The sequence below is a fragment of the Anoplolepis gracilipes genome, chromosome 1 (genome assembly GCF_047496725.1).
Source record: "Anoplolepis gracilipes chromosome 1, ASM4749672v1, whole genome shotgun sequence".
Taxonomy (NCBI): domain Eukaryota; kingdom Metazoa; phylum Arthropoda; class Insecta; order Hymenoptera; family Formicidae; genus Anoplolepis; species Anoplolepis gracilipes.
In genome coordinates this window covers 18,262,295-18,284,050 of record NC_132970.1, presented here as the reverse complement: position 1 = coordinate 18,284,050, position 21,756 = coordinate 18,262,295, and the positions used below count along the sequence as shown (strand labels likewise).

The following is a 21,756-nucleotide window of genomic DNA, read 5'->3' as shown; positions in this document are numbered from 1 at the left end:
TCAGCAGAGAAAGCAAATCAGTGAGCGCTTAGTGATTCTTTATTGTGATTGGTTCTTGCATTTAGACCTTCGATGGATTTAAGTGCAGAAACCAATCACAATAAAGAATCACTAAGCGCTCACTGATTTGCTTTCTCTACTGAACGCAGCCAATGTAAGACATCGAGTTTAAAACATAATCGAAATTTTAAGAAACAAAATTTTTAATAAAAATTATCCAGATTAATGGAGAATCTAAAAAAGAATATGTATAATTTTATTGCATAATATGCAACCGAGTTAAATAAAATAATTATAATTGAAAACTATAGAATAAATCTAAAATCTTTTTTTATTATGTATTATTTATGTAATTAGATGAGCAAGTGGATTTGAAAATAAAGATGTCAAAAATAATGTATGTAAAGGTAATTCTCTTTCTATATATATATATATATATATATATATATATATATATATATTTATATACATAGAGGTTTGAATTATTTTTTATAATAGAAAATATATTTATCTGTATAAAATATTTTTTAAATTATATTTTATAATACATAATTTTTTAAATAAAATAAAAAATAATTATTTACAAACATAATTTCTTTTCATTTACTTGACATCACCTTGTTATCTATAATAATATTAATCTTTATGTTAATAAAAGTTTCATCAATAAAAGTACAATTTCATTTTCAATAATTTGAAATTTAATTAAAAAAATATTTTTGTAATAAATTGATACAAACATTTTAAAAATATATGGCTCATTTTGAAGAACATCCTTATCAAAATTCTACATATTTCTTTTCGACAGTCAATCAGTATTTGTCATTAGACAAATGTAAGATCAGTCTTAAAGTTACCTAACTATTACATCTTTATTATTTATTAGAAACACATCTTTTCACAAAACAGATTCCTATAATCTTGCATTTAAATTATAGTATTGTTTTGTTTGTATATTCTGTTTCAAAAAATGCCAGAAGAAAAAAAAAGGAATATTTAAGTTGTATACATCAAATGAGTACACTTTCATCAAGATATGTATAAACAATATATTAAATATTTGTGTAACTAATATCAACTAATATCAAGACATAAACTTGACTTTAAATTGTTAATTAATAAATAATGCAAGTCAATGCAGAAATAGTTTGGTAATATGTTACATACAAACACGTATATATGCACAATATATTCATAGCATATGTTAATATGCTATCAGCTTATGAAATTTAGTTATCAAATTATACTCTTGGTTAAATACGATAAATCGTCACTCAATGTGTCGACTGCTCTTTTGTGTATTTCCTCAACTTTCTTCGGATCTCCGTACTTCATCTCAAAATTAATATAATCCATCCAGATGGCCTTGTCTGTTCCGAAATGTCGCGTCGCTACTTCATAAATACGCCGCGCATGCTTTAAGGAATTAGCTTCTAGCTGCATGTATTCCAGCATCGCTATTTTCTTATAGAATTCCAATGAATTGGGAGGTTGCAGGTGTAGTTTCTCGTACTCTTTGCGAGCTGCGTGGATTCCTGAAGTAAAAATATAAAATTACAAAAAAGAAATTTACGTAATAATAAATATATTAATACACATTAGATTCTTCTTTCTTTTGTAATATTTTAAAATTCTTTGTTAACCAAGTAAAACAAAAAATGTAAAAAACTATAATGGTATTAATTTGATTTGATATAATACCTTTCGTTAGAACAAGCCATTCAAGCCATATGGGCCTGATGTCTCTGGCGATTAACGGATGCACCTTTAAAGCTGCTCGAAAACTTTCCTCGGCCTCCTTCGAGCTTTTTATTTGACCATGTGAAATCCGCATTTTCCACAAAGGTAATGCTTTCTCATTTAAAATTTCCGTCACCTAATAATTTTGTTATTATAAACGATAAAACATCTCTTAAGTATCAGTAATATTGTGTAATCATTCGCAAGACTTATTTACCTTCGGAAATAAAGTATCTACTTCTTTCTCCTGGTCAGATTGCAACAAATAATTGATTCGTTCGTGCCAAAGACTAACGCTGTTTGGTATAGCATCAGTCGCTTCGCGCAATATTTCGTAAAACTTTTTCCGCACGCTCTCGTCGCGATCCTTGTCGGCGTTCAATATATTATCGATCTATAAAACAATATAATCGCTTTTATCCTGATAAGGAAAAGGGTATTTTGATTCAGAGAAATTTGAAGAGTTACAAGAGTGCCTCAAACAGTAGAAATATCATTGAAACGGTTGAATTACACATAAGAGAATGGATATTATTTTATAGAACACACTAATTTAAAAATATAAGTTGTAGTTGAATTAAAAAATTTTCTATATAAAAAAAGAATAAACTTAATACTAATCTAATTGCTAACAAATATTTATGTTCAGTTATCTGTTTTCTTTCTTTTTTTTTAATGTTTTATATTTTTGACATATTTTTTTTTATTCATAAAATCTACGATCATAGTTTACTTTGTAAATCTGTACTAAAAAAGATAAAAAAAGTGTAACGTTCGCTTAATATTATAAACTTTAATATCTTAAGTTCTTAAAATTATTTAATCTAAATAATTGCACCAATTACAGCACTTTGCTCTCATTTGCTAATTTGTTTGTTTTGTCTATATAAAAATTATATTAAATTATATAATTTTCAGACACATATATTATAAAAAATGTTGAAGAATCTTTGAATACATACCCAGTATAAATAATGTTTTTCCTCCAGCTTTTTTGCCCGATGAGCTTGCATCAGAGCAGTTTTCAAGAGCTTTCTCTTGAAATTTCGCAATATTTGCAAGTCATGATTGATCTCCAATAAACATTCTATGTACAATGACCACATTTCTTTGGTCGGGATTTTCTTCACAGCAGTTTGGTAAATCTTGTTACAGGATGTGATGCGATCTCTCAAAGAAGTCTGTTCGGAATTTTGGATTTCTTTTGCTGTGTCGTTAAGATCTGGCCGAATTAGACCTTGTAAGTGACGACGTGCCATTGTATCCCACATTAAAGGTTCAAGGATATATTTCTTAGTCATGTCGCTAAAATTATAGATTAATTATGTTTAAAGTTTTAATAATTGCGCGAATTGGCATATGTTTGTTCCATTCTATTTAATAAAAGTTTATAATATTAACACATACGAAATAATTTTGTTCTGTAATTTCTCAGTATCATCATATTCAGTTGCAATGTTAAGCAACTCTATTATAAATTTAATGTTCTTAATGTGCTTGAAAGCTTTTTGATATACAATGTTTGCCATTTTCAGTGAGATTGGTATCTCACTGTCATTTTCTGCTGTCAATACCAAATTATCTTCTTGATTCTCAGTGTTTTCTGTGTTATTAGAAGCTACAGTTAAGCGATTTTCCAGTACCAGTCTAAAATACAAAGACATTTTGTAATTAATAAATTGCAAAAGAAATATAATATATACATATATATATATATATATATATATATATGTATATATATATATATATATACTTTTATTATACTTACTTAAAAGCTTCAATATACAACAACTGAGACTCGGGATGAATTTGTAAACCTTTCAGAAGGTAATGTCGAGTGCTTTGTTTATTTTTGTTCTCTTCCAATTCCCAACGTGCAGCTATATGCCAACATTTTGGGTTATCTCTGTGCACTTTCAACATTTTGTTTAACATCTCACTGATATTACTATAAGGATGCTAAGCAATGCTCATGTTAAATTATATGAATGTAGCAAAATAAGGAAAATCTATTTATTTCATTACTTACCACATGCTTACAAAATTTCATATAAGCAATCCAAAATCTAATATCATCTTGAAATTTAAGTATTGCATCTTTGTATAAATTATTCATTTGATTAGTTATAGGAAATTCAATGGCTTCCTTCTGTTGGGTAATACCATATTTCTAAAAAAAGATATATCAATATTTATAAATGTATACATGATATATGTTATTATATAACTATATATAAACTATATGATACAAAATATGTAACAAAACCTATACAGCTCTAAACAGTCAATTTATTTATCATTATCCAAATATTCTGCCTCAAATATATCATTTATTTATTTTTTCAGAAAATCCATTAAATTAGATATTCCTCTAATTATAAATCTATAAAACAGCTAAAAACTATACATAAATGTTATCTTTAAATAGTTTTTAATAAGTATAGATTATTGATATATTCATATTACATTTAATTATTTAAAATTATTTAAATAAATATTTATATAATCTCTTCTTTCAAATCATATCTCTAAATATCATATTTGAGTAATGTATAATTGTTTGACTCAACATTCAATTGACAAAAACTCTAAAGATTATAAATATACAATTTTTTTCAAAATCAATTATTGAACATAAAGAAACAGAAATCAAGCTGTATCTTAGGATAAACTTTATCAAAGTTTTTCAGTTTTTTCAGTTCAATCTTTATTTCAAATATGATATAAATATCAAATTATTCAAGCACATGAGATCCCAAGCTGAATTTCTCGACAAAAATATGTTTAAAGGAATACTGAAGTCATTCTACATTACTGATTAAAATCTAACTTAACATAATATATTTATTTATTATAAAAGTTTTGCAATTTATACATACAAAATAAGATGGGTTTCTACTAAAAATGGCATAAAAAAATATTTGTAAACTTTTAGAAATAAGCTTAAAAGCCTAGTAAAACATTTTGCTGCACATTTTCTGTAACTTTTATTTTTTGAAAAAAATAAAGCTTCCATTGTATATCATAGCTCGTCACTTATCATGTTCAGTGCTATAAAAGTTCACAAAAATATTCCTACATGCAATTCCTAGTACAAACTTAACTTATTTTGTATATATAAACTATAAAACTTTTATATTAAACAAATATACTGTTATGTTATTTAGATTTTGATCAATAATGTAGGACGACTACGGCATCCACTTAAATACAATAAGACTTAATTACTTACATCTCTACGTTGTTTAATCAATTTTAGAAGATCCATTTTATATTGTATATAACAAAGATAATTCTCCTTACACCTTGTATGTTGAATTTTATATTCATATTCCTTGTCTTCCTTAGCAATATTTCTGAAATACAAGCGTCAACACTTAATAATTGTGGTACTTGTAAATACACACTCATATATAGCCGTGGTTCGAAATGTGCTTACGTGTGTTTACAGTGCTGAAAATCTATAATTAACGTTACGTATATTACACATTGTCAGTACTATGAGCGCATTTCGAACGACAGTTACTTCAGCTTTAGTTGAAATAAATCTATTTCAACTAAAAGCATGCTAAAACTTCAAAAAAAAACCATAAAAAAGGACTCACTGAATTTCCTCTTTGTCAAAAAGTTTGAGTCTTTCCATGTGTTCTAACTCAGATATTACATTCTGACGTTTTTCTACAATTTCTGCCATTGTTCTCGAATTGATTTTCTTCGCACTAACAAGTTTATTTTTATCACGAAAAAAACTGTTATCAGAAGGAAATGTAGAAAGACAACGAGAAAATATGAAATTCAAATATAAAATTCACAAACCGACGCAGCACACCATACACAGTGCGTGATGTAAACATAGGCTGCGTTCAGCAGAGAAAGCAAATCAGTGAGCGCTTAGTGATTCTTTATTGTGATTGGTTCTTGCATTTAGGTCTTCATTGGATCTAAGTGCAAAAACCAATCACAATAAAGAATCACTAAGCGCTCACTGATTTGCTTTCTCTGCTGAACGCAGCCATTGACATATGTTTATGGACACAGTAGCGCAACTCTGTCGACACCTTTGATGTCAGCGTACCTAAAAATGAACTGCGCATGCGCAGATTTGGTAGGTAATCAATCGCGGCTTGTGTTTCTGTCTCACTTACTCTACCTACCTCACTTTTCTTTCTCTTACTAACTTACTAATACACAGGGTGAGGCAATTAACATCAGGACATATACTATACAGGGTGAGTTTTACGAATCTGATTCTCCGTTATTTTGAAAATGCAAAAAATTAAAAAAAAAAAAATATTTGGTTTAAACGACGAAATATAATATAATAACAAACATTTTTATCTTAAGAAAAAAATTGTTGTTCTAGTATTTAGCAAATATTTTTCTCTTTAGACATTTTTTTGCACTCTTAAAAGTAACAGAAATATTTCAGATTCGTAGATTTGTCACCCTATATATATATATATATATATAATAAGAATAACTTTTCACAAGATTATTTAAAGATAAATTGAATACGATTATACAGACATATCTATAAGATTGAGAGAGAACGTAAATAAAGAGGAACTAAGACAGAAGATCTCTCTCTCTCTGCTATGATTGGTCACCTATCAAGTCCACGCGTGTGCATGTCTGACAATTGCCATTGGTCGATCTCCATGATTTGTCCAGGCAATTCTCATTTTCGCTCATGTGAATAGGAACTAAGGAGATCAGAATGAAAGTGGCGCCACTGTGCAAGTATTGTTATTCAAGTATCGCGATTTGAATTATGCTGGCTTTGTAAATTGTGCGACTTTTGCAGGTAATAAAACGTTATAATTTATAATAAGTTAGAGAAAACTTACAACATTTGATAATCAATAAGAAATTACTTTTTTCTCTACCTATATGGATAAATATTCGTATGTATTTGCTTATTTATGTAGCAAATTCGTTGTCTCAAACGCCATCCTTTTCCCTCCCACCTTTCCCTCGCTCGCAGTACAATTCTGATGCTTAGTAAATTATTATTTATATCATAATATATTATGCTCTTTATACATATAATACAAACTCATTGTTATACTTTTTTCATCAAAAGTGGGCAAAAATCAATTTATGTCATGCAGTATTTATTTGACAGTGATGCATATGTATATATATAATGTGTTATTAAGTAAGAACTTTTTAATATATATGTAAAAACTTTGTACATAATCTTTAAATTTTGTATAAATTAATTTTTTAATCTAATTTGGGTGTAGAAAAATACAATTTGTATCTTTTCATTTATCTTAATTTTTATATTAATTAGTGTCTTTTGTACATTATTAAGTTTTAGAAGATATTTTTATATTATTTTTTGTTTACAATAATTTTTTTTTGATAAGTAGATACTCAGTACATAAGAGTATTATATAACAGTAATAAAATATTTTTTCAATCAGTTTAACTTAAGTCTTGGCTCATATCCTAGGTTTGTTAAATCTGTTATCATAATTGCTAGAGCATCAGAAGAAAGAGATGTAAGCGGTGCACGAGGTAGTCCTATATTGATATCAGTAAGAAGAGACATTGCTGTTTTCATAGTCTGTACCCAATTGCCTGTAAATAATTAATCTTTAGTAACGATGTACTTTATGAAATTCAAAAATATTTACCATGTTTTGTTATAGCAAGTACAGCGCTTGAAAGCTTCTCTTGTAGATTCTTAGCTTTTAATATATCTCCTTTTTTGCTAGCAGCAAGAAGATCCAATACAAGCTCCGGAAATATATTTATGCTGGTCATTATGAAGGAGTCTATTCCTAATGAATATGCAGGATTCAGTAGCTAAGATAAGATTAAAGTGAGTATATTTCTACTACATTAGAATTAAAATTAATATTTACATAAAGTTTGTTAGCTTTTTTTAAGACTTTTTTAAGATTTAATTTTAAGACTTAGTTTTTACCTGATCGTTACCAAGAAAAATAACATATTCCTTATTATTAGCATGTAACGCTTGTGCACCCTCATCTAAATTGCTACTAGTGAATTTTATACCCACAAAGGATGGTATTTTCTGACCAATCAAGTCAAGAAATTGTCCCATGTGTACTACAAAAAATTTATATGTGATATACACATACTTGAAGAAATATCAATATTGTTGATTACATCTATTGATTAAGTTTATGCATGTGTTAAAAAAATAGCTTACTGTTAACATTGGTTAACATGGGAATGTGATAGTATAATAATGGTGTGTTTGGTGCTGCTTTGCCAATGCTCTCCAAGTATTCAATTAGTTGTTGAGGAGTAGTAGGCTTGAAGTATAACTCTGGTAAACAGAGTATAGAATCTACACGTAGAATTTCTGCATGTTTTGCCTATGAAATTACGTTATCTTTATTATTTAATTGAACAGTATTGTTGAATATTATTTTGTGTATATTTGTTGTATACTTTATATTTATATTAATGTTGTTGACTTACAAGCTGAATAACATCAGGAAAAGGAGCACCTCCTACTTGAATCATTAAGTGTTGCTTTGTATATTTCGTTGCTTTTACCCAAGCTTCAGTAATGAGTTTTCTTTCAGCAACAGACATTGACGTTCCCTCACCACTTGTACCATTGACTGCAAAATGATATATGTCAATTATGCAATGTTAATATTTCAATTTTAAAATAAGAATGGTCATACATCTCTGTCATTTGAATAATTTTTAAGCCAACTTTTTTACAAGAATTTAGTAAATATATAAAATGTTACAATATTTGTATGTATGTGTGTTTGTGAGGATAAACAAAGTTAATATAGAGATTAGAAGTTTTTAATAATAAAAATTACTTACCAAGTATACCATTAATTCCTTTTTTTGCAAGATATGTTGCATATTGTGGTATGACATCCAAATTAAGAGTTCTATTAAATAAATATTGGTTGTTATCATTTAGTTTAACATTAGTAGTTTATAGACTAAATTAATTACCCATCATTATTAAACGGTGTTAACACTGGAACGATAAGACCTCTGTAGGTATATGACAATCGCTGTAATTATAAATTTAATTACTTGTACAATATAAAAATAGTTTTATTTATTTTTATTTATTTTTATTTATGTGAATATCTAATATATAATAATAATCTAATATATAATAATAAATATATATATATTTTATTAATTTATTATTTACATATTAGTTTTTATTTAAAGAATAAAAATTGTACAGAGTATAAATAGATCATGTGGTGGCTTTTTAAGTTAATTTATGTTTTCTGTCTAGCAGAGATATTTTTAAAAAATCATAGAATTCTTTTTAAGTGTGAAATTTAAATTGAATAATATTTAATTAAATTAATTGAAAAATTTATTTTATTTTAACATATTCTATTTACATTTATTAAAATATATGCAAATAGCATAGAAAGAAAATATTTTACAAACATTTAATCGATTTACAAAAAACTGATTACAATATGGGTCTTTTTTATGTTACAAGATGTTTTGTTAGAATTTTTTTGTTTAATTAAATACATTTGATGTATTATTTAATAATACATCAAATTAATAATGATATTTATAACTGTCTTTACTATTTTTTACATTTTTTCAGAATATATCCGTTTGATCATTTTACACTGACAATGAAACTGCATTTTGAGAACTTCTGTGACGCAGCATATGCAATTTGAGAACTTCTGTGGTGCAGCACATATATCTGACTGGTGAGTCAATTCAAAATACATATAAGGAAATATATGATTTTATTGCAATGTTGAGGTATAAGTATGATATATATAAATTTCAAAGTAACTTTATGGTTAACTACGTTTGTAAATAAAATTATATGTTACTTATATATCATATCACTTAATTTATGATGTGTGTAATTATATGCATATGTTATGAATAGAATGATAGAAATGAATGCAAATTTTTGATTATTTAAATAATATTTGTGTAATGTGTTACAAATTGTGAATATTATCTACTTACGGACATTGTTAGTCAGTACGACGATGAGATGAATCTAATGAACAACAACGTGAAAAGAAGTGACTGATAACACACTGTTTGCCAATTGTAAGTTCTGATAAGATAGATTGTCAGTTTATTTGTAAAATGAAATGCATTAAAGGCAAACAGGTTAGATTAAAAATAGAACTCTAGTTTTAGAGACAGAGAGATTCATTAAAAAAATTAAATTGAAAAATTTTATTATATAATTATTGCTAAAACAAATGCATAATTTAAAAAAATTAAATTTTGCATTTTATTGCATAAAATAAAATTATTAATAATACATATGGTGATTTAGACCACCCGATGACTTTTTTCCTCTCTCAAAAATAGAATGTCACAGGAAATTAGGGAAAAAAGTTTTCATTAGTAAAGTGCATCCAAAGTAATTATTGGTGATGGTTCGATTTCTTGGGACAAATTGAAAGTAAGTGTAACTGGAATCAGTTTTGAAATTTCAAATATATACATGAGTCGAGATGAGTACTGCTAGAAAGCTTTGAGAAAGAAACAACTTTTACTAAAATTTAATTATCTTTTTCAGGTTTTGAGAAAAATGTACTTGTAAATTATTGCAGGCTCTTACATATTCAAACGTTTTTCTTCTGTAACAGATAATTAAATCAAGTTTTAATAAAATTTTTTTTTCAAAGCTCTATGCAATGATATCCCATTCGATCCATGTTTCTTTTTGAAATTTCAAAGTTAACTTAGTTACTAACTTTTGGTTTGTTTCGAAAAATGGAATTATTATCAATGATTATTTTGGTGTACTTTAGTAATGAAATTTTTTTTCTAACTTCCTGTGATACTTCATTTTTGAGAAAAACGGCTGGTACGTGTGTGGTCTCGAATGTGACACATGCAGATAATTTAAAATTCAAACTGACAATAACATTATTAATTTTGAATAACATAAAATAGTCTGGTGAGATTTTCCTAATCATACATTTTTTTATTCGACAAAATTCTTATTTTTGCAGATTAGAAATTTTCTGAAAACAAATTATAGTGATTTTTAAACAAAAATCATATGTGATTTAAAAAACTTGTATTAAATTTAATAGTAAATTAAAAGTTTCTGTAACTTAATTGTTTAAAGAAAATATATGTGAAAACTATTTATATATATGCATATATATATTTTTTTTATTTATATAAATATAGAGGGAGGTAAAAGGAAAAATTTCCTATTTAATTAACTCGACAGCTTTAATTATTCATAAAAATGCTCTTTATATTTATTTACATGTAGATCCTTGTCCTCAACAATGTTAATAGTATTAATATATTATTGTAATGATAAATTCGCTAAAAGTTCCAAGATGGTCGCATGCTTCATTTTTTTACGGGTATTACATGCTTTTCTTTGTTTATCGAAACGAGAACGCAGGCTACTCGAATGTTTACGTAATAACGCCAAAGAGAATTCTATTTAATGTTAGCTGCTACTCGTATAATGCTCCTTTTTTATTTTGCAATAATTGCCACTTAAATGTGACGAGAGAAATGCTACGGCATATTGTATGCATACTAGGGAAGAAATTTCTTGTTTAGTAATAACATTTTTTTTTGCCTTATAATCTTTTGCGTCCACTTTTTATGTCTTTGAATATTATATGTGACTCCATCAAGGCAATTGTAATGCCAGAATTGGGAATTGGGATCTGATATAAAACGTTGTGATATCTGTGATGGCAAGATATATAATTAATAATCAGTTATTTTTTCTTTAGAGCCATAGAGATTGCATACAGATATTTTATTTAAAAAATACTAAAGTGGAATCAGATGTTTTTCACAATGTTGTAAATAAAAAAAGAAAGTTTCTTGTGCAATTTATAACTATACATGTATATAAATTTCAAAAAGATTATAAGTTTTCATTGTGACAATTATTTTTGAAATTTTTAGAAAAAAATAGATAAATTGAAAGCATGAAAATACTTTGCGAATTGATGGAGAAATAAATAAAATATGAAAATATTCATTACATTTTAACACAGCTATACAATAATGTAGCTATTATATGTTAACATTTTTCTTCTAATCCGACTTTGTAGAAGTACATTATTCACACTATTTTTTCCATTTTTATTAAATATACTATTAATTTTATGTGGTCATCTTTTTAATTGAGATGTTTGTACTAACATAAAGCTATCATTTTAAGTTTTACTATGGACATTATCGTCGTCAATATCACAATTTATTACATGTGTAGCATTTAAAATTCTTTCTCTTTTCACAAAATTTCTTTAGACAGGATTTGTACCTGCTCAATCATATTGTACATATATTTACCATAGTTATTATGACACTCATTGTCAGTGATTATGAAAGAAATTACATAATAGCTGACAAATAATAAAACTAACTGGAAAATCTTTTAGCAATTGACATCAACTTTTAAGTATTAATAAAAAGAACAATAAAAGATCCTTAACAATTAGAAATATGGAATATAGAACAAGCACTACATGGGAAAGTACACTAACCAAAAGGAGATGAACAAAGGTGAAGTCAAAGTAAGAGAACAAATTGGAAAGAAATGTAAAACACACGAAAAGTAGGCAAAGAAATCGAGCAGAAAATGAAAAAATACTATTACAAACAAATTAGGTAATGAGTTCAAATTTTTAATAAAAAAAGTTAAAAATGAATTGCGCGAGATACTTACAGGGTCTGTCTGCTGAAAAAGATACAGATTATTCTCTTTAGCAAGCGACTAAGGGTCTAAAAAGACCAAAGATGTAAATATTTCTAATCAAAAAAGATAATAAAACATAGGCAAGAAGTAACAAAAGCTGATTTGTTCGCGATACACATTGAGGAAATATTTCAACCCTCTACCTAAACAAAAACAGCAGAAGAAAATATATCAGTAAGCAAAAGAGATGAGTAAGAAATACAACCTATAACATTAGAGAAGAATTAAAAAAAAAAAAATTAAAGTTAAAGGAAAGGGTGTGACTTGATTACAGAAAAAATAATTAAAGCATTATCGAATAAAAGATTATAAAAATTACTACACTTAATTAACATGGCACTCCGAAATACGTTCCAAGTGGAAGATAACAGAAGTGATCATGATATTGAAATTAGGTAAACCGCATAATGATAAACGATAAAAAATCATACTGGTCGAGCTCATGCTCATCATTGCTTCTGATAATCTCAAAATTATTTGAAAAGCTCTTTTTGAAAAAATCTAAACCAATAATAGAGGAAAGAAACCCCACATATTAATTTAGGTTTAGAGAAACAGATGCACAGAATCACTAAAGTGATTGAAGATGCACTTGAAATTAAAAAAAAATAATTAGGCATTTTTCTGGATGTAGCTCAAGCTTTCAAAATAGAGTACAAACTACAGCAGGACTTACCAAAACAGTATTATCAGATCTTAAAATCCTACAATACAGACAGATATTTTTGAATAAAATATGAAGATGAATAGTCTGATTTAAAAAAAAATATTAACAAGAATACTGCAAGACAGTGTTCTAGGGTCAGTCTTATTTTTGTTATATACAAGGTCTGTATCAAAATCAAAAGACTTGCTGATGATACAGCGATTATATGATTGAGGACAATGTCAAATAAGCAAATCAACCAATCTAAACAATAAACTGTAGAGAGCTGTCCACGCAGTGAATAATTGAATAAAAAGATGGCAAATAAAACTTAATAAAAAATCAATCATTCACCTAAATTTTACAAATCACAAGATTAATAGAATAGTAAAATAAATTCGTAAAAAATTTCGTATGCGAATACAGCTAAATACTTGGACATGACACTCGACGCAGAGCTCAAGTGGGAAGAATATGTTAAAAAGAAAATAGAAGAGCTCAATATCAAATTTGGAAAAATGCATTAGCTTCTAAGAAGGAACTTTGATTGAGTTACATATACAATAAGCTATTTCTTTATAATCAAATTCTGGAACCTGTATAGATATACGGTATCCAGCTCTGGAGGTGACTCAAGAAGACCAATATAAATTATATAAATTAACCAAAAATTTCAAAACAAAATCGTTCGGAGCATTGTTAATACTGCATGGTATGTAAGAAATGATAAGCTGCATAGGGATTGAACATGTCAGAAATTGAAGAGATTAGAAAATATGCAGTGAAGCATAAAAAATGCCTGAACCTTCATGAGAGAGTTGAAATATGTTATCTACTAGAGAAGTAATATAATAAAGCGGTTCAAAAGAACGAAATTAATAATATGAATAATTAAATTAGATGTAAGAACAATATATTTAAAATTCTATAGAGACTAACCACTGGGTTATAGCTCAATGTGCAAGTATGATAAGGAAATTATTAGATGAGTCTAACTTACAATAGTTGTAATAATAAATAATATAAAAAAAATATATTTACCATATTTATTAACATTTTTAAAATTATTGCACAAGTCCTTATATTCATAATACTAATATTTGAAAATTGCACCCTATTTGACGTCACTTTGATCAAGTCACGCCTTCATATCAGATCCCAATTTATGGTGGCACATTGCTTAGTAATATCTGTCTTATAGAGCGAAAATAGATTACAAAGAAGAATTTCTTTTCTCTCTTTTATATTAAATCAAACTCATATCTGAAGTTTACAAAAAGTGATTTTTCGTGCATATACACACACAATGATAACATTGTCGAAAATTTATATTAATTAGAAATAGAATAAAAGGTGTCATCACACACGCACACACACGCACGCGCGCACACATACACGCACACATACACACGCAAATGTCAACATGATGCCAAAATTATATAATTCGGATTCAAATTTTGATTAAAAATATATGTATGTTCCCCGAAAGAATTGCATAGAACAGCAGTGTTCTTTTCCGTATTTTTTCACAATATTAATTTTTAAAACGGCGAATTAATTTGATACATACTACTTAATTGATTAATTAAATAGTAGGCTAAATCATTGACGAGATGAACGCTTCGGAAGTAGGCAAGAAACGACAACAACTGACCTGGTTTAGAAGATAACCCCTCTCCGAGAATAATTATATAGTTATTATTATTCGGCGATTTAACTAATTACTGCACAGTTTGTTAACTCGCATATATATATATATAATTTTTGCCAACGGTTGTAGTGATACATCTTGTTGTTCGATGAGCCGGAGAAAACCGTCGACGAGAGATGCGGGGCAGCAATTGCTTACAAGATAAATGCATTACGTATGTGATAAAGTTCACACTTATGAAAAAGAGACATTTTGTATCGTACTTATACCTCGATTAGAGATCGACGCACCGCGCGTAGTCAGGCCAGCCCGATTACGATTACATGCATCGCTTGTATGTATTAATTAATCAATTTTTCTTTTTTTTTTCTTTTTTTTTCTCTTTTTTTTTTTTTTTTTTTTTTTTTTTTTATCGCTCCGTCTCATTTACTATCTATCGCATTTTTCGTCTCGATTAAAGATATCTTTTTTTTTTTTTTTTTTTTTTTTTTTTCCTTTGGCTCCGAAATACGCCACGTACAAAAATGCAGCGCGTGGCTCGATAGCCTTTCGAGAATACATAATACGTATGTATGTATATATGTACGATTATATATATGTATATACGCGCGTTTTTTATATCGACGAAACAGCTATCGAAGAATCACGGATATGTACAATTAGGGATATGCCCGGCCGACATGTTAGCATCATTTGGTTTTTCGCTCGACCTTCTCGAGGATGATCTTTCTGCTTTGGTTTCCGTTCTTGTCCGTTGTTCCTCGCGCTTCGTTTTTCTCCTCCTTTCTTCGTACTTTCGACCGACGAACAAGGAGATTTAATACTGAATCGTTTACGTAGGATCAGCTCCTGGGAGCTCGTTCGATAGTGTCCTTAATCAGAATGGTCCCAAAAATATTAAGAAGTAATCGTTTCGTCACGCCGCTTTTTAAACGCCTCCAATGATATCTTTTTTAAAGTCGGCCTCGAAGAGGGAAGGGATGACGGATGAAGGGTTAAAATCGTTGAAATCGAGCATGGGTGCCGTTGAATATCGTTATAAGATAAAAGAATGTTCTGTTTAATATACTATATATAAATCGGCAATCTTTTATTTTTTGCCTTATATTATTTGAAAAAAAAGAAAGAATAACTTTGATCTAAAAATAGATAACAAATAAAATAATATAGAAAGAGAGAAATGTGATATATATATATAAATTTTTTTTTAAATTGCGTATTTTTGTGATCATGTATTAAACGTTTCGTTATTTCTTATATTATACATATTTTGGATAAATTAATATTTTTTACATGTAGATTTTTACATACGGGGGGGGGGAAGAGAGCATTTTTTTACATACTAATGCAAATTCCAAATAATATATCAAATGTGTACACTAAATCATTAAAATAGAAATCACGAAATATTTCTTCTCTTTGGTATTTAATTTTGTATTATATATGACAATATATAAGTGATAATAAAATAATATCGAGTACATTTTGTTTAAATTTTGCAATGTTATTAATTCTATCACGATAAACTAACGTTGTTCTATTAATTTTTTCAAAATAAATTCTTTGAATTCATAAGTTTATATTTTTATCATTTATTCATGTTTTTATCATGCATAAATAGCAGGTTATTATTAATCTTATCCTTGATTATTTAATGAAGTAGAGATTTATAATTTATATGACTTTAGATTATATATTACTCTATAATCTTCAAATTTATAATATTATGAAAGATCAAAATGTTCACGTGGCAGTTGAAACATTAAATTGAAGTTAAAGTCGCTGGAAAAACTCGATTATAATTTTATGGATATTAATATTCTACCGGCGGCGCCCATGCTTTCGAAGACGAAATTTGGCAATCACATGCAACTCGTTGCAACGTCCTACGGCGGCTCAACGAATGTTTACAACGTTTGCAACCGAGACGTAACATTCGATAGACACTGTCCGTTTATAGTCGATGATTCTCTCGATGCGGGGGTTTAACTGGAGGTCCAAGGAGCGTCGAACATTAATTACAATAATTAACGTTATTAGTAGCCATTGTTCGTTACTGCTATATACATGATTTTTTTTTAATGTTGATATATGTATGTATATTAGATAAATACTGTATCGGTATGTATATATACCGGGATGCACTTTGTCCTGGTTCTTACTTATTGTTAGTGTGTTGAAAGTTGTAAGTGATATTTGTTGTTTGATAAGTGTTACTTGCCAAGTTGTTACACTTTTGCGACTTATAAATATTAGTCTTTTGCCGTCAATCTTTGGGAAATTTTTTTTCGTAGTGTGTATATATGTACGTGTGTGTAATAAAATTTATATAAATTTATTAAAACTCTACGAAAAAAAATATATTGTAGGTAGTGCAAAATATTTTTTTCGAAAAAAAAGAAAGAGAGATTATATATAAAATACACGGCAAAAAAGAAATGAAAAAATATTTAGATATGAAAATATTATCTTTTAAGAATTAAGCGGATAGCGAAAAATATTTTTAAGAAGTTATGGATTTACTTTATCGCTTACAATATTGTCCAGTGCACTGATAGATATACGATAGATATAATCATGTAAATTAGAAGATGTTGATTAAACCTTGATGTATCTGCGAAAGTATTTTGTGTCAATTTGCGATAATTTTGCGACAATTGCAATTTAACGACACCTACGCGTATAAAATATAATTGGCCCATATCTCGCTTCTTTTCAATGATTAATTTACGAGTTATGTTGAGCCAATTAGATTGTTTCTTCTTTCTAGCGACGATTGTATTTATCAAACTGTTCCGATCTACAACCTCTAAACAGATTATTTTATCGAACGACATTTCTGTAATTTTTTTACCTACTCAAAGGTATGTACAAATATAATTGGCCTACGTGTGCTTGCATCTCTCGTTTTTTTTTATTCCATTTGTCTGTTTTTCCTGTGTTTGGTCTTTCGTGGATATGTGATTATATTTTCGAAGAGATGAGGTAAGGACAAGGAAGTAGTATCCAAAAATATAGAGTCTCCAGTGAAGTCACGAATCATCTCGAGGTAAGGTTGCAGGATTATTGGGAGACAGAGAGTATCGAATATATATTTCTTAAATGGCGTTAAAGAGAGCTTGACGTGTTTTTCTTTTATATTGAAAGAAATATCAATCTGTAGAAACGTCTCGAAAATATAAAATATCTGAAACAATTCGGAGGACTCGTGTGGAAGACACGGGGTAGTAAGGGCTATTCGCGACTTCACTGGCTTATGACGTCAGGTTCCATATTGTGTTTCTCATTAGCTAATTAACGTTAGCAAAATTATTTCCGAGAAAATTAGGCTGCCGGTTTCGAGTGTACGACGATACGCATCCGAATGCTTTTTCGTGTGAAAAAAATAATTTAATTGAACGATAGCACACTCGAACGCGAATTTTCATCGACACTCCTTGGTCTCGTATATTTACAATCTACGTGTATATATATATGTATATATATATATATATATATATATACATATATATATATACATATATATATACGCTCGCTAAAACAGTTAGGAGAGAGGGACGGTAATCGAGAATGCAACACCGATCTACCCTCTAGCATTAACAATATATAATAAATACGATCTCTCTCTCTCTTTCTCTTTTTCTCTTTCTCTTTTAAGTAGCAACTTTCAATATATATATATATATATATATATATATATATATATATATATATATATATTACGATGCTCTTATCGGATTCTACTTAAATTCCTTGTCACATGTTTGACTAGACGCAAAAAAATGTTTATCAACATTAATAGAGCGATTAAACAAAGTGTGATAACAGCGATATATTTAACTTTATTACGTAGCTCCCTCGCGTGAAAGCGCAACTCGTATCAATGTAAAACACTTCAGGTACGACGTAAATGATAAAGACGATGCGCTTACAAATAATGAGAAGTCACGTAAAAAAGTGCGGACTTCTTTATGTGGATACGATTTGTATCGATCAAGACAGACGGTCTGTCCGATATGTTTCAAACGGAAACACGTTCAAACAGGAAGCACTTCCAATACGTCTTAACGTACGAATTATCGCGATGTTACTGATCTACTTCACTTAGAATCTTACGTCGTTTGGCAAAATGTTTAAGAGATCGCGCAGCGCGATCTCGCTCTTCTTATTCGTTGTACAAAAATAATAAACTCAGACGCGACGTGGCACTAATTTTTCTCGACACGCCAGCGCGTTGATCAGACGCGGCAGTTTACGCCAATTTGCGTCTGTCGAATTTTTCCTGCCACACGTAACAAAATCATTATATCCGCCTAATGCTCGGCTTCTGATGCTTGTCATAGAAATTAAAGGGACCCAAGAGTCGTCGCTTTGCTACTTAATGATTGTGCGATCGTTGCTGCAGAGAGATCAGATATTCTATATTAAGACTCTTAAAAAATTTTTAAAAATGACGACATAATTAGTCTTCTTCTTGATGTCGCCCGTTTTTCTTAAGAAAATCTGATTTATGTTGACTTTACAACGATAGTGATTTTATTAATCTGACATTTTGCTCAAACATCGTGCGCGAAGAATAATTGCACACGTAATCGAATACTTAAGAATATCGTGTTATTTTCATTGATATTTTCCGAAAAATTATTTCATTTTTTAAAGAGATCAATTTTTTCTTTTGTTTTTTGTTTTTTCTTTTTTTTTTACTAATTCTTAGTTTAATTTTTTTTCTTGTATAATATCGCCGCATGATAAAAACGCGCTATCTGATATTTCTTTAGTAACGCGATGATATTTAAATATTCTGATCGTACATGACGCTATCATATCATCCGACTTAAAGACTTACTGATTGTAATTCTTCGTTCGTGACACTTGTATTGCGTAGATTCTCGACATTATAAGATCCTTCGATTTCCAAGTTCTTACTTCCGTTTGAGATTATTCCTCGACAGGATCGGCGGCCTGAATTGTTTCGTCAAAATCAAGACTTCTGATTGCATTAATTGGATTACAAGCTTATAATTGATTTCTCTGAGCGGCGAAGATTGATGATATCGACGTCGCCCTTGACTGCCACTATGATTTCCAAACTCTTATTTTCCTTAACGAGATCTTTTTCAAGTGAAGAACGGCGTTTGGTATGTCGAATTCGCGCACATCTTCTCCGTCGGAATGAACCTCTCGTCTACGTCCTGATATGAGCAGTCGATGTCTCAGGCCTCTGGAAGTTGGATCCGACAGTGCTTCTGAAACTGGTGCCTTCTCCTTGCTCGATCCCGGCAGAGATACCGATCTGCCGACAGAAAATCCTTTGCTGATTCTATCGAGGGTCGCGGGCAACAGATGCCGCCTCGGAATGGCCTGCTCTTTTTCCCTGAGGATAAATCTGCCGAGGGTCTTCCAGAATGCTTGCGTGCTGTAAACGTTTTCGTCGTCATTCAACACTCTCAGCTGACGATTTCCGCTTCCGACGGCACCGGCGCCGCCCCATTCTAGTTCCTCGACCAGGGCGAACTTGGACGGGCTCTCCATTCTTCTAGCTTTTATTAGAGCTTGCGCCAATACATCCTGCGCCGAGCTGCTTACCGGCACACGTAGAATCGCGTAAGGGATCTCTGGCGAGACGTTGTAGATGCAAACCAAGAAGGTGTCCGTTTCATCCCATATGTGAGTGGATTGGTCCCTCGAGTTGGAATCGTTGAGCTTTGAATGACCGGCCGTGCTTCTGATGGAGGCGAGCCAGGCTCTGCTGCTTGGATCGTCGCCCACTCGTTTCAGAAGGAAGCGACCTTGACCCTTCCACAGGGCCTGTGCCTGAAGAGGATGTTCGGTAGGATCTAAGACGCGTTGAGTCGGCAATTCCTCTCTCTCTTTCTTCTCCCATCCGCGAGATACTTCTTCCACTAAGATGTATTCGTCCACGTGATCGGGCGATATCCCGGCTCTCTGTAACGCCTGCAGCATTACTTCTTGCGTGGTACTTTCCTGAGTCACCTTCAGAATAGTATACGGCTCATCCGGTATCACATGATAAACCATCAAAAAGAACATTCGTCTCTTCAGGGTGACACCACCTAGGCCGGGATCGATCGTACTTAGTTTTTCGGATTCTTTTCCCGACGAGAGACGCTTAGACGACTCGTGAACATGTGCGCAGCATGTGTGATAGTCCAAGCTTTCCTCTTCCAATCGAGAATAGATGAAAAGCGTGGACAGAGCCAGCGGTTTGTTCTTGGAAGATCGTAATCGTACATGTCGATAGCCTGGTCGTAAACATTTGAGCGGTATTACGCGTTGCGCGATCAGGTGATGGGAACTGGCCTCGACGACGCCGAAACGTAGAAACGCGAGGTCCTTGAACATTACTTGGAAGCAGAATTTTTCATTCCAGATGGGATTCAGTGCATTGTTCTGAATCACCTTTGTCTTGTGTTTCGCGCAATCGATCGGTATACCGACCAACTCAATCTCGACGTACATGCTGGTGACAAGGTTCGTAGGTGAGACGTATTGTCCCGAGACTATCGACAGACTCAAGTGCGCAGAATGCAGGCCATCGAACTCCTTATCCCAAGGATTGAACCGTCTGTCAAGATATTTGTAATTGTTAGAGAAAATTTATCGAGATAATAGCTAGAAATAATTCTATTCAGCTATTTAATACTTTTTTTTTTTAATATAAAGACATTTTTCTTATTGTAAAGATCAATTTTTATAATTTTATATTGCAATACATTAAAATAAAATTTATTAGAATAATTTGTTTTAGAAACTGCTATTTATTCACAAATTGATCAATCTTTTATAATACACATTGTATAGTAAAAACACGAAAAAATACGCACGCGTGTTTCTTCAATATTAAAGCAAAATTTTTAATTAATATAAAAAATAAAATAGTAAATTTTATAATTTTAAAGTTGTTAAATGTTTTATTTCAACAAGAAAGATATAAAATTATTAAATTATTATACATTATTATATATTTATAGATAATTTAAAGATTATTAATTA

The 21,756-nt window shown here is 29.9% G+C and overlaps 4 protein-coding genes across 9 annotated transcripts in view; 1 reads left to right on the top strand and 3 right to left on the bottom strand.

Annotated features, from left to right (window-relative positions):
- Positions 1–678: 678 nt before the first annotated feature.
- On the bottom strand, positions 679–5,605 carry LOC140668297 (U3 small nucleolar RNA-associated protein 6 homolog). The gene is made up of 9 exons (XM_072897192.1): positions 5,346–5,605; positions 4,973–5,096; positions 3,770–3,910; positions 3,509–3,699; positions 3,148–3,387; positions 2,703–3,045; positions 1,958–2,134; positions 1,702–1,876; positions 679–1,535 (listed from the first exon to the last, which is right to left on the bottom strand). Exons 1-9 carry the CDS (start codon positions 5,432–5,434, stop codon positions 1,237–1,239), a joined length of 1,779 nt encoding a protein of 592 aa, XP_072753293.1. The 5' UTR covers positions 5,435–5,605; the 3' UTR covers positions 679–1,236.
- Positions 5,606–7,035: 1,430 nt separating this feature from the next.
- On the bottom strand, positions 7,036–9,858 carry LOC140672797 (N-acetylneuraminate lyase). Of its 2 annotated transcripts, none has more exons than XM_072905222.1 (8): positions 9,712–9,858; positions 8,701–8,762; positions 8,563–8,633; positions 8,200–8,345; positions 7,925–8,093; positions 7,676–7,821; positions 7,383–7,554; positions 7,036–7,326 (listed from the first exon to the last, which is right to left on the bottom strand). In XM_072905222.1, the coding sequence occupies exons 1-8, from the start codon at positions 9,715–9,717 to the stop codon at positions 7,166–7,168; spliced, it is 933 nt and encodes a 310-aa protein (XP_072761323.1). In that variant the 5' UTR covers positions 9,718–9,858; the 3' UTR covers positions 7,036–7,165. The 2 variants fall into 2 exon arrangements, with proteins under 2 accessions (XP_072761323.1, XP_072761333.1); XM_072905232.1 differs by lacking the exon at positions 9,712–9,858 and adding an exon at positions 9,319–9,445 and having other exon boundaries at positions 7,038–7,326.
- LOC140672753 (uncharacterized) overlaps positions 9,329–21,756 on the top strand; it is a 201,790-nt gene continuing 189,362 nt past the window's right edge. The window contains exon 1 of the mRNA XM_072905173.1: positions 9,329–9,440. The gene's annotated coding sequence lies outside the window, so the exon portion shown is untranslated. The remainder of the gene's footprint in view (positions 9,441–21,756) is intronic.
- Positions 10,947–21,756, bottom strand: part of LOC140672726 (1-phosphatidylinositol 4,5-bisphosphate phosphodiesterase epsilon-1) — a 135,286-nt gene continuing 124,476 nt past the window's right edge. For all 5 annotated transcript variants that reach the window (XM_072905112.1, XM_072905123.1, XM_072905114.1 and 2 more), the window contains one exon: positions 10,947–21,328. In XM_072905112.1, coding sequence (XP_072761213.1) covers positions 19,819–21,328 — 1,510 coding nt within the window. In that variant the 3' untranslated portion in view covers positions 10,947–19,818. The remainder of the gene's footprint in view (positions 21,329–21,756) is intronic.